The following is a 12,579-nucleotide window of genomic DNA, read 5'->3' on the forward strand; positions in this document are numbered from 1 at the left end:
TTGCCCCAGCCCGTGACTGGAGTCAGAGTGCTAGGGAGTGCCTGGGCTGCTTGGTCACCCACAAGGACAGGTGTACAGAGAGGAGAGGAGTCACGTGTACTCCCTGCCCCAAAGCTTCATCTGCGGAGGACTTGGCCACTTTCCATAGGAACTGGATAACTCACCAACATTAAAAGAGCATTTTCTACCAAAAGCAGCACTTGTCTAGAGATACCCAAACTGGCAGTGACGCTCCATCACAACTGGGCCTAACCAGCTTGGTAAAGCACTGAACTTTGAGTGACCCTAGCACCCCAGATCCCTATTAGAACTAACTGAAGACTTTTGTGACCAGAGAGCAGTGGGACTTGTTTTAGCTAACTAGGTACGGACCCGAGTACTCGGACGTCCTATCCAGAGTGCTTGACCAAATAACCACCCCTATCACCGCCCTTCTTGTCCTTAAAGTCTCCTAGCTTTCCCCCCTCAGAGAAGTAGCTGGTGAGTTTCTTCACTGGTATATATTTTCTCTTGCCTGGCGAGTTCATAGATTAAGTTTCACATTTTTCTTTGTTTTGAGCTCTGGTGGTCTTTGTTTTGTTCTTTGATTCTTTGGCACCTGTGACTCCATCCGCCGCCCCCCCCTCGCCCCAGCCCCACCCACCAAAGAAAACATTTAAGCACAAATCCTCACATTTAAGCACAGGTTCCCACAGTTTGATATGTATTTATTATATGCATGCACTACTGTGATTACGTGCATCGTAAAACATACGTTTTAAAATATAAGTTAAGAAATGAGGTGGGAAATTTTGAATAGGAGTTCTAGTTTTCCCTTTCCGCATTCCAGTGGGCTGTCCATACACTGCTGGCTTACAACCCACCTTGGAGGCTGAAAAGAGCGTTTTGCCTGCTCTCACCCCATCGCTGGCTGGTAGGGAGCTGCTTCTGCTCACCAGTTACCAGGTGAAGTGATGGTGGCTCCTTTAGGCAGCGGCTCCCCCATGTGGTGCAGTTGAGTTTTGTCAGACAGTTTCCATCTGTGAACAGAGCAGAAAACGAGTGTGAGGTATTTCTGAAATTCAAGTGTGAATCAGTGCGGATTGGAGGACTTCTTTCCAAATAAGATTTTATGAGGGATTACGGGAAACACTTTGACATGTAAAACCGGGTATCCCTCTTCTCCAGGGCTCGGCTCTCCTGTGATCCCCTGAGTAAGGGACTGTGTGTGTGTGCATGTGTGTGTGTGTGTCCTGGTGAGTCAGGTACGGGGTATGGTCTTGAGTTTGTACTCTGAAGCCCTCCTTGTACCTTATCGCCTGGCCCCTCGTTAAGCTTCCCAGTGGGTGCTCTTTGCAGCCAGTTCTATGGTTTCCTTTTTCCAGGATTTTGAAGCTTTGACTCCAAACTTGCTGGCCAGGACTGTAGAAACAGTGGAAGGTGGTGGGCTGGTGGTTATCCTCCTACGGACCATGAACTCACTCAAGCAGTTGTACACGATGACCATGGTAAGTGTCCGTTTTTCTCTTTAACTTGATTGTGGTGGTTCAGATCAATCTGTGTTTTTGCTGCTTTCTTTTAAGAACTCCTACTGAGCAGCTCCAGTGAGCGGTCAGTATAATTTCTAGGCTGGGAGCTCTTTGGAGCTAATGAGGAATTTTCTGCAGAGAAGCCTCAGTGGCCCTGGGTGTGCTTAGGAATCTGTGAATTTTGCTTTCGCTCTCAGGCATTTGCAGATTCTACACCAGTGAGATTCAGACATGATGCAGCTGTTGTGTAGTTCAGTTTCTAAAACAGTATTCCACAGAGAGCCACGCCAGTGCTTACATTTGTGTACTACAAAAAGGGGACCATGCACAGACGTTCTCACCTGCCCTCACCCTAATGGGTAGTGGAGGAGCATTGCCATCCCGCTCCCGGACTGGCAGAAACTTTGACTCCAGGGGGTGGGGGGGTATTTTTTTTCTGCCCCAGCTGAGGGGGTGGCTGGAAGGGTTTCCCTGGATGAGAGCTGGTTCTGCCACATGGGTGTGTTGAGCCGCAGGTTTGGAGTCATTGTACATTGCCAGCTGCTCAGGAACTGTTAAGGCTTGGCCTCAGGGTTTCATGAGCTGCATCCGCCCGGTGAAGTGGACTTCCTTCAGATCTCAGTGCCTGCTTCCTGTCGCCCCATTGCCCCCAGCCCCTCCGGCCTCCTCGGAGGTCTTCAGGTGCACCCTCTCCCCTCAGCAGACTCTCACCTGAGGGCCTTCGCGCCGTTTCCACAGAGTGTCTGCTGGCTCACTTCCTCGCTGCGTTCCAGTCCCTGCCAAGATACCACTTCCTTGGTGCGGCCTCTCTCACACCCTGTGTAGCATATGTGGTTGGCCTGTCACTCCTCAACCTGTTTTATTTTGCTTCAAAGCATGGTACAGCCACCTAAAGTTAGACATTTATTTGTTTATTGTCTGGCTTCCCGTGCCAGTCTCCAAACTTTATGGGAGCAGGGACTTTGTTTTCCTCCCTGGTATATTCCCTGATCCTGGAAGGGTGCCTGGCCTTTAGTAAGCCCCCCTGAAATATCTGTGAGCGAGCGAATGTCTGTGCCCACGTCACTTTGTTTGTTCTTCCTCCCTCTCTTACTTGGCTGCCTGCTTACCAACTCAGAGGGCCTTCCCTCTCTACCCTATATAAGTAGTCCCCCTCCCCACCCCCCCATTGGCTGCCACTGCACCCTGTTTCTCATTCATAGCATTTACCAAAATTTGTATCTATTTACTTGTCTCCGTCCAACCATTTGACTGTAAGCTTCAGGAGAATAGGTTTCATGCTTTACTAAACACCGGTGTGTGCCCAGCTTGTCTGGCGTTGGCATGTGCATTTTATTGGACGAGTGAATATGTTTTGTGCTGCTGGATAGAATGTGGGAACAGTCAAAGGTGAGGTGAGGGGACATTTGTTGTGGTAAGAAACATTGCACTTAGTGTCTGAGTCCTGCTGCAGCAGATCCCATCCGGCCAGTTTCGCATGGCAGGTTAGGTAGGAGTAGATTTTGTTTCTAGCAGCATCACTGGTGCCTCTTTTACCCCAGGGCTGTTTGCTGGAACTTCTTCACACTTGGACGCTGAACCTCAGTGCGATTTGGGTGCCTCTGTTAATGGATGTTGTCTCTTTTAGGACGTGCATTCAAGATACAGGACGGAGGCCCATCAGGATGTGGTGGGAAGATTTAATGAGAGGTGGGTCTGGAGCACGTTTCTCACTTCCTCAGCTGTGGGGAGCCACAGTGGGAGGAACATTTTCACCTTGGACCCAACTGAAAGCTGTGCTCTGTCTCAGGGAAGGTAGTGCAGGAGCCCCAAATGGTGAGATTCCCGATAGCAGCGGTAGTTGTGCAGCTAACTGGAAGCAATAAAAGTGAGTGGAAGGCTGGGGCCTGGATTCTATCTTGCTTCTGGCCCTTACCAAGTCTCTCTCCCGCTCTGGCTTTTAGCCTACGCATCTGTCAGAGGGGTGATTTGTCTGGACCACTCTTTTCCCAAATGTGTTTCACAGAACACTGATGTTTAAGAGGGACCTTATGACAAAGGGGTTCTCTGGTCCAGTACGTCTGGGAAATGCTGATACGGTTTTTCCTTTCTGAGGATTCACGTGAGCCTGTTTTAGCCTCTGAAAAGTCTCACAGCACCAGGGACCCCAATTTATTTGACCACAGACCCCTTTTTAGGGAACGCCAGTTAGCAACACGTGAAACACCTTAAGAAGAAAGAAGCCATGTCCTAAGTCAACGGATCTCAACTGGAGCAGTTTTGCCCCTGGGGAGACTTGGCAGTGTCTGGAGACACTTTGATGGTCGTGACCTGCAGTGAGGGCGGGAGGCTGGTGGTGGTAGAGGCCACGGGTGCTGCTGAACAGCTTAAAAGGCACCGAAAAGCCCCTCCAACAAAGAATTATCTGGTCCAGAATCTCAGTAGTGCTGAGGTTTAGGAATCCTGGCCTGGGTGAACTGTGCGACCTAATTTCAATCGCCTCTGAAGCTGCTCAGTAGGAGTGGGCCTGGAGGTCGCCCAGCGCTACTGGCTGGAAGGGAAGCCTGTGAAAGTAGTGCGGGAGGCCCTTTTCTTGCAGTTGTGGGAGAAGCTTGGATTTTATAGCCAAACACATGTTTTGCTACACGCAAAAATGTTTGTATTATAGTGCTAGAGGGAGCTTTCCCCTCCACCCTTTCCTTTATTTTCTCCTCCTTGTGGCAGAAGGTCAGTCCATTTGTGTATGCGTTTGTTTCCCTGTGTGGCTGGTGAGCACATGTGGGATGGCTTTGGCGTTCCCCATTCAAGGAGACACGTAGTGCTAAAGGGTGAACCTGGCAGGATGGGGGAAGGGCCGGGGCACCCTGGAGCAGCGGGCTTCTGCACAGTAGGGGCCCTTGTAATCAGTCGCTTAAGGGAGTTCCCCGTTTGCTTGTTTGCTCTATAAAGCATGTTCGGGCCTCGTAAAGGAGGCTGGGAATCATCCAGCACTGCCCTCCAGATGACGGTGTTGGCTTTCTCCAGCTTTCTTAGAGACGTGGGGCTAGATGATTTTCCTGGAGAAAAGCCCTTCCCTTGTGGTGCAGACACTGCCCTCGGCGCCTCACGACTGCGGTTTGTTCCTCAGGTTTATTCTTTCTCTGGCCTCGTGTAAGAGGTGTCTCGCCATCGATGACCAGCTCAACATCCTGCCCATCTCCTCCCATGCCGCCAGCGTTGAGGCCCTCCCTCCCCAGACCCCGGTGAGCTGCCGGGAGCCGGGAACGTGGGGCAGGCTGCGTTTTCTGTGCTGGCCCTCCCGGGGTGGCGGCAAAGCTTCTCCTCCTCTCCTCTCTGGTAGGAGGAGCGTCTTGGGCCTTCTGGTCTGGAGCTGAAGGAGCTGAAGGAGAGCTTGCAGGACACCCAGCCTGTGGGCGTGTTGGTGGAGTGTTGCAAGACCCTAGACCAGGTGAGCGTGCGTTCGGAACGTCCCCAGCCCAGTCTGCACGGCGCGGAGGGGAGAGACAGCAGGCGGAGAGTGACAGACGCCAAGTTAGAACGAGGCTTGGCTCCTCCGAGGGCGAGGTCCCTTTTCTGTTGCTCACACTCAGGCGTGCAGCAGCAGCATGTGTTCACGACAGTGGTCCAGGATTAGCTCCCCCTTCCCCACATTAACAGTTCAGGGAGCTGGGGGTCGGGGGGAGATGGGTTACATTTATGGAGGAACGCCACAGGCACGGCGAAGGGGATGATTAAGGGAGTGAGAGTCCAGGTGCTGGGCCTTGCTTTCTGGCCAGTAAGAACTGCCCTGCAGCCCCTCCGCCCCCGAGTTAGCCTAGGCATCAGCCTGAATTCTCCGCAGCGATGGTGGTAGGTGGCTGGACCTTGGCCTTTCTCAAAGCTCACCTAATATGTTTCTCTTTCCACAGGCCAAAGCTGTCTTGAAATTCATTGAGGGGATCTCGGAAAAGACCCTGAGGAGTACTGTTGTGCTCACAGCTGCCCGAGGAAGGGGAAAATCTGCAGCCCTGGGATTGGCTGTTGCTGGGGCGGTGGCTTTTGGGTAAGGGGGTCCCCATCTTTAGGCACTCTGAGCTCTGAGGGAGCAGTGTGCCGGAGTAGGGCGTCAGGGGACAGGGAAGCTGCTCCTGGGTCTGAGCGGGCCCCTGTGTGATTTCTCTAGGTCTTGGGTTCCTGTCTAGAAAGAGCAATGCTGTTTCCCCCAAACCCCCAAAGGTGCACATATATGTGTGCATGCACACACAGACATACACCAGGGCCAACGCACTATTCAGAGTTGAACAAACACACAAGAGCAAAGAAATGGGGTTAAGAAACTTAAAAACTCTCAGGAGATGAGCATGAATGTGACCAGCGTTGCTGACTTAGAAAAGTACAAGTTTGACATTTGAATGGTTTTGATCAGTAGAAGATCTTGTTTGCTCCTGAGGAGCTGCATTTGAGTTTGATGTTCCTTTGCATTCTTTTGCCCTGGGCGGAAGACTTTTGCAACTGCCAGGAGGTCATGTACTTCCAGCTTCCCAGACATAAATAACGGACCTAGAATTTGCCACATCCCGTGTGCATTCTCTTCCTTGGTGCTCCTAATTAACAATGTTAGCGTTTCATAGATGGATAAACCCAGGCTTAGGGAGTTTCAGTGACTCACCCACGACCCCCCCCAAGTCAGTGCTGGTAGTGCTGGGGCTGAACTCGGCTCCTGACCCCTAGTCCTTTGTTTCTCTCGCTGCTCTGGCAGTACCACTCAGCCCCGCCACCATCAGCATCCTTTACACTGAACAAGGGTCCCTCAGAGGTTAACTGTGGCCTTAGCCTGAGCACAGTTGAGCACTTTGGCTTCACGGTTTGAAACCCTCGCAGCACAGCTAGTGATGAGAGTGAAGCCCTCCCTCGTCCCGGGGCGCAGGACTGGGGAGCCGCGTGCCGGCCCTGGCACTGAGGGAGCGGTCCCCACGGTGCCCTCAGCAGGGTGCTTTCACAGATGCTGGTAGCTGATTGCCGGGATGTGCTACCTTCAAACTGGTAATGCGTTTTCATTAGGTTGGGAGGAAGAATACCCTCAGGTCTGGAGTTGCTTTACTTTTCCTCCCCAAAACCTGTGTCCTGATTTTTTTTCTGCCACTGTCTCTGGTTATCCCCTGTGTAACAGGGGCAAACAAAAATGTTTTCTTTTTTTAAGTTCTCTAAACATTTCTTAGATTTCCTAATTACTTAAAAAAAAAAAAAAAATCCTCCTTTTGTTCAACAGGTACTCCAATATCTTTGTTACCTCTCCGAGCCCGGATAACCTCCACACTCTGTTTGAATTTGTATTTAAAGGATTTGATGCTCTGCAGTATCAGGTAGGAAATTAGGATAAGAGCTTATTTTGATTCCATGCTGAGCATAAATCCAGGTGAAGTCTTTAGAATGCAAACTTTCGTAATATTTAGTTTCTAAAGCCTGTTTCTGACGTTTGGCATTGGTTTGGCTCTTTCCCTATTAGGAGCATCTGGATTATGAGATCATTCAGTCTCTAAATCCTGAATTTAACAAAGCCGTGATCAGAGTGAACATTTTCCGGGAGCACAGGCAGACCATTCAGGTGAGGCTTGTTCTGAAACCCTACCACGTGGGGCCAGTGTCCTGCTGTATATAAATGCTCTAAGACGTCTCCTTTTATAGTTGTTTTATGTGCTGTGTAATTGCATATCTTTTAGAGAGCGTTGTTGTTTTACGGTAAACGTGTTCCAGATTTTCAGCCTCTTCTAAAGAAAGACATTCAAGCAGACTACCAAATGTATGTAGCCAGATGGGAAAGTTGTAGTTTTGTCCCTTGAAAATTGAGTGAGTAGGATTGTAAGTATGCTAATCAGCTAAGAGAAATAAAATCATTTTTTCCGCCATCATTTCTAATTTTGCTTAGTCACAGCAGGTTTTGAAATGATGCATCTGTAGCGAGGACAATAAATAACCTCACCATTTAAAGGAAGAAAAGTTCTTTGTAAAATGTACTCTGAATCTTTGTGGTTTAGCCGGTGGCCTATTTTCCTTTTTAAACAGTGTTTCCCCGAAAGCTCTGTGAATCTCCAGTGCTCTGTAAGCCTGAATGGTCTGTACGTGTCCAAAGGCTACGATTTTGTTAAATCATGACAGGCTTGCAGAAGGGATGGAGGCCCGTGGGCTCCTAATGGAGCAGGTTATCGATCACTTTTGGAGCTGGGCTGGGGTGGGAAGCGGGCCAGGTCAACTTGGCACTTTACGCCCTTGACCTTTATGCCTGTGAGGCATTTGTATATGTCTGTCAAGGAGGTATACCTTTTATCAAGGATCCAGGTTATAAATGAGGTTCAGTGTTTGTGCCTTTTTCCCTCAAGGACCTTAGCTTTTTTCTTGCTGGGTCTCTTTCTAGACTCTCTTCTTTCTGTGCGTTTCTTCCTACTTTGGCCTGGTTCTCTCAGCTGAGGGGAAGAGAGTCCAGTGTTGGGGTAGGGCGGGGTGAGGGGCAGGCTGCAGGCCCTGAGAATACAGAGATCTGTTAAAACTCAAGAAAAACACACAAACCAAAGAGGGAGAAGCTTTCCGTGAAATGCCTGGCTCAGCCCTCGCTGCTCCTTGGATCTGTCATCAGAGACCTTCTCGTATTACCAGAGTCCTTTTGTCTCCAGACTGGAGTTGAAGCGCAGAAGAGGTGACCTGACTTTATGAGGCTACATTTGTGTCTCTTTGAGACCTCTTCTTTCTTGCTGGAAATTGCAATACAGCAGAATATTAAAGTCGGCTGTGCTTCTCCAGGGGCCTGCTTCCTGCTGCTTTTATGAGGTGCTTGTTTAGTTTTTCTCTGTAAGGATCCAAGATGTGGGGCCTTACTGAGGACATGTATCTGCTGTCGGAAATGAGTGGGGTCTCTGCCCCCTCGACCCATCAGCTTCCAGCAAAGCAGTTAAAAAATCTCACCTGTAATGGAATACTTGAAAACTACAGGAAAGCACAGAGACCAATATAAGATAACACTCAGGTGCCCAGCACTCAGGCTTAAGAAATGCTGATGTTTTGCTGTTTGCTGTGTTTGTTTCACGTTTAAAAAGCCACTCATGGGCTTCCCTGGTGGCGCAGTGGTTGAGAGTCCGCCTGCCAATGCAGGGGACACGGGTTCGTGCCCCAGTCCGGGAGGATCCCACATGGCGTGGAGCGGCTGGGCCCGTGAGCCATGGCCACTGAGCCTGCGCGTCCGGAGCCTGTGTTCCGCAACGGGAGAGGCCACAACAGTGAGAGGCTCGCGTACCCCCCCCCCCCACACACACACATACACACACACACACACACACACACACACACACACACAAAAAGCCACTCATATTTTTGTTTTAAAGATCTGAATCCTCACAGACACGGTTGAAGTCCCTCTTGTACCCTTCCCCATCCATTCCCTTCCGTCACTCCCCATACTGTGCTCTGAGATTGGTGTGTTTCCTTTCTTTTTCTTCTCTTTTTTAATAAATTTATTTATTTATTTTTGGTTGGGCTGGGTCTTCATCACTGCACGCAGGTTTCCTCTAGTTGCGGCGAGTGGGCTTCCCATCGTGGTGCACGGGCTTCTCATTGCAGTGGCTTCTCTTGTGGCGGAGCATGGACTCTAGGCGCGCGAGCTTCAGTGGTTGTGGCTCGCGGGCTCTAGGGCGCAGGCTCAGTAGTTGTGGCGCACAGGCTTAGTTGCTCCGCGACACGTGGGATCTTCCCGGACCAGGGCTCGAACCTGTGTCCCCTGCATTGGCAGGCGGATTCTTAACCACTGCGCCACCAGGGAAGTCCCTGGTGTGTTTCCTTTCAATTCATTTGTTTGTATTTCACTACATAATTATGTATCCATAAATGGTAACATACTATACTTGTCTTTTTTCAGCTTGCTTTTTTTTCACTCAACATTTGTTTTCAAGTTGGTCCAGATTGAAGCTTGTAGATCTGGTTGATTCATTTTTAAGCACTATATGAGCACATTACAGTTTATTTATATGTTTCTAGAATTGGAATTGTTGGGTCTTAGGGTATACATAGATTTCCATCTTTCTCGGATTTTGCCGGATTCTTCCTTAAAGTGTTTGTACATATTTACTTTCACCCCAGCACTCTCTTGAGTTTTTGTTTCTCCACGTCCTCACGAACACTGGGTGTTTTACTGCTATTTAAGTTTTGCCCGTCTGCGTGTGAAGTGGGGTCTCCTTGTTGTCTTGAGCATTGCGCTGATTACTCGTGAGGTTGAGTACCTTTGTTTATGTTAGTTGGCTATTCAGGTTTCCTCTCCTGTAAAAATACCTCTTCATAGGCTTTTGCAAACTTTAAAAAGAGCAGGAACCCCTGTAGGAACTGAAAGGGTTGTTTATATGCATAAGGGTGCCAAGCTCATGGCAAGTTTGTGACATTAGACGGCCCAGCTAATAATATAAATAAGGATGTGTGAGCACTAAGAAGGTTATAAGTCTTAGAAGTGTCCCCACCAGTGCAGGGGGACCTGGGCTTTATATTCACAGTGTCAAAGCAGGACACAGTACCCAGAGTGTAGGAGATGCTTGAGAAACTCCTCCCCTTTAGCCATTGCTGGGACCAAGCTTGCCTCTGGCCCACTGGCCAGAGTGAGGCTGGGGAGAAGCCTGAGAAGGGAGAGAGGAGAGAAAGGGAGGCACCACCTATCACTCAGCCAGGTCCCAGGTAGGGCATTTTTACAGATTTACCTATTTTTTTTCTCAAGCAGCCATCAGGTATTTCCTCCATTTTCTGGAGAGGAATCTGAGGTGCTGAGATGAAGTGACCTGCCCAGGGCCACACAGTCAGTGGTCGACCTGTTTGGACCCAGGCACCTGACTCTAAGCCCATCCCAGCTTTGCCCTGCCAGGGAAAAGCGAGAGGGAGGAATGAGAGAAGAAGAAATAGGACCGGGGAGAGAGAGTAAAGAGAGGCCTTTATGGTGACTCACCAGTGATCACAGCCATGGTATCAGGTGGCCAAGCTAATAATACAAATTTTTCTTTCTGGCAGTATATACATCCTGCAGATGCTGTGAAACTGGGCCAGGCTGAACTTGTTGTGATCGATGAAGCTGCTGCCATCCCCCTCCCCCTGGTGAAGAGCCTTCTGGGCCCCTACCTTGTGTTCATGGCATCCACCATCAACGGGTGAGGCACCTTGGGCAGGAGCCGTTGCTCCCATTGTAGGTTGTTGCCAGTTAGATAGCACTTAACGAATGTGACCTGGGCCTGGGTGGGTAGGGCTGATTCCTGAAGTTTCTCTCTCCTCGGCCTTCTCCTTGGCAACTGGCCCCTTCATAGTAAACTATAGCTCACTTCTGGTCTGAGCTACGGCCCACCAGAACAGGCAGCACCAGACTGAAGAACTTCATAACCCAGCTGATGAGTGTCTCCTTCTGTCCATAGACCTGATGAAGTTCTAAAGGGCACATGGATGGCAATACCAGTGTCTTATCTCTGAGGCTTATGTGAAAATATAGTATTAAAGTAACTGTATAGTTATCATAAGAAAGCAGGCTCAAGAGCTTTTTTAAAATTTTGAAATATTTAGTTCTTGTTTGCTTTAGAAAAGCTAGAAAGGTAAGGTAAGCAAAAAGAAAAATCACCGGTGATCTGACCATATAGAGACAGCTTCTGTTAGAATTTGGTGTACATTTTCTGTGCATTTATTTAACTTTTTCATTTTGAATAAGAACATAAAACATAGTTTTCATAATGTTTTGAATTTGCTTTTTATGTAAAGAATATACTGGGATTCCCTGGCAGTCCAGGGGTTAGGACTCAGAGCTTCCATTTCTGGGGGCCTGGGTTTGATCCTTGGTTGGGGAACTAAGATCCCACAAGCCGTGCAGCATGGCCAAAAAAAAAAAGAATATACTGGGAAATCGTTCCTGTTCAGTGTATACATATCTTCAATATTGAAAAGATTTCTATGTGGAAGTCACATCTTGAAGAGATAATTCTATATTATAGATTTATTATTTGACTGCTTTGCTTATACTGAAAACAGTTAAATAAAATGGGTTTTACTCTTTTTTGATAACTGCTTTCTTGAGATATATTTAAAGTGTATAATTCAGTGATTTTTAGTATATTCATAGAGTTGTGAAACCATCACCACAGTCAATTTAAAAACATTTTCATTACCCCAGAAAGAAACCCCATATCCTTTAATTATCATCCTCTAGTTCCTTCCTAACCCCCAGTTCTAGGCAACCACTAATCAACTTTCTGTATCTATGGATTTGCCTATTCTGGACACTTTATATAAGTGGAATCTTAGAATATGTGGTCTTTTGTGACTGGCTTCTTTCACTAACCATAATGTTTTCAAGGTTCATCCGTGTAGCTTATATCAGTACTTCATTCCTTTTTATGGCTGAATACTATTCCATTGTATGTTTATGCACATTTTGTTTTTCCATTCATCTTTTTGATGGTCATTTGGGTTGTTTCTCTCTTTTGGCTAGTAGCAGTAATGCTGCTGTCAACATTCATGTACAGGTTTTTGTGCAGACATGTTTTCTGTTCTTTCGGGTGTATACCTAGAAGTGGAATTAGCGGGTCAAATGATAACTTTCTGTTTAACTGTTAGCGAACTGCTAGATTGCTTTCCTAAGCAGCTGTACCATTTTACCTTCCCATCGCAGTGTCCTGAGGGTTCCAGTTTTTCCATATCCTTGCTAGCATTTATATGTCTTTTTGATTATAGCCATCCTAATGAGTGTGAAATGGTATCTCATGTGGTCTTCATTTGCATTTCCCTGATGGCTGATGATGTGGGGCATCTTACATGCTTATTGGCCATTATTTATCTTCTTTGGAGAAGTATCTATTCAGATCCTCTGCTCATTTTTCTAATTGAGTTGTCTTACTTATTATTGAGTTGTATGGAAGGGTTCCTTATATGGTTTAGATACAAGTCTCATATACATGATTTACAAAAATTTTCTCCCACTCAACAACTTTCTCCCACTCAAGAAATTCCACCTTCTTGATAATGTTCTTTGAAGCACAAAATTTTTTTAGCTTTGTTGCTTGTGCTTACTTTTTCTTTTAAATAAGTAAATGGAATTCCTTTGAGAATGCTT

General features: G+C 47.7%; 1 protein-coding gene across 1 annotated transcript in view; it reads left to right on the forward strand.

Annotated features, from left to right (window-relative positions):
* The window catches only part of NAT10 (N-acetyltransferase 10), a 34,002-nt gene that overhangs the window by 2,864 nt on the left and 18,559 nt on the right, over positions 1–12,579 (forward strand). The window contains 8 exon segments of the mRNA XM_032640679.1: positions 1,365–1,487; positions 3,136–3,197; positions 4,615–4,729; positions 4,828–4,935; positions 5,396–5,529; positions 6,736–6,829; positions 6,973–7,071; positions 10,500–10,636. Coding sequence (XP_032496570.1) covers positions 1,365–1,487; positions 3,136–3,197; positions 4,615–4,729; positions 4,828–4,935; positions 5,396–5,529; positions 6,736–6,829; positions 6,973–7,071; positions 10,500–10,636 — 872 coding nt within the window.

This window comes from Phocoena sinus, chromosome 8 (genome assembly GCF_008692025.1).
Source record: "Phocoena sinus isolate mPhoSin1 chromosome 8, mPhoSin1.pri, whole genome shotgun sequence".
Taxonomy (NCBI): Eukaryota; Metazoa; Chordata; class Mammalia; order Artiodactyla; family Phocoenidae; genus Phocoena; species Phocoena sinus.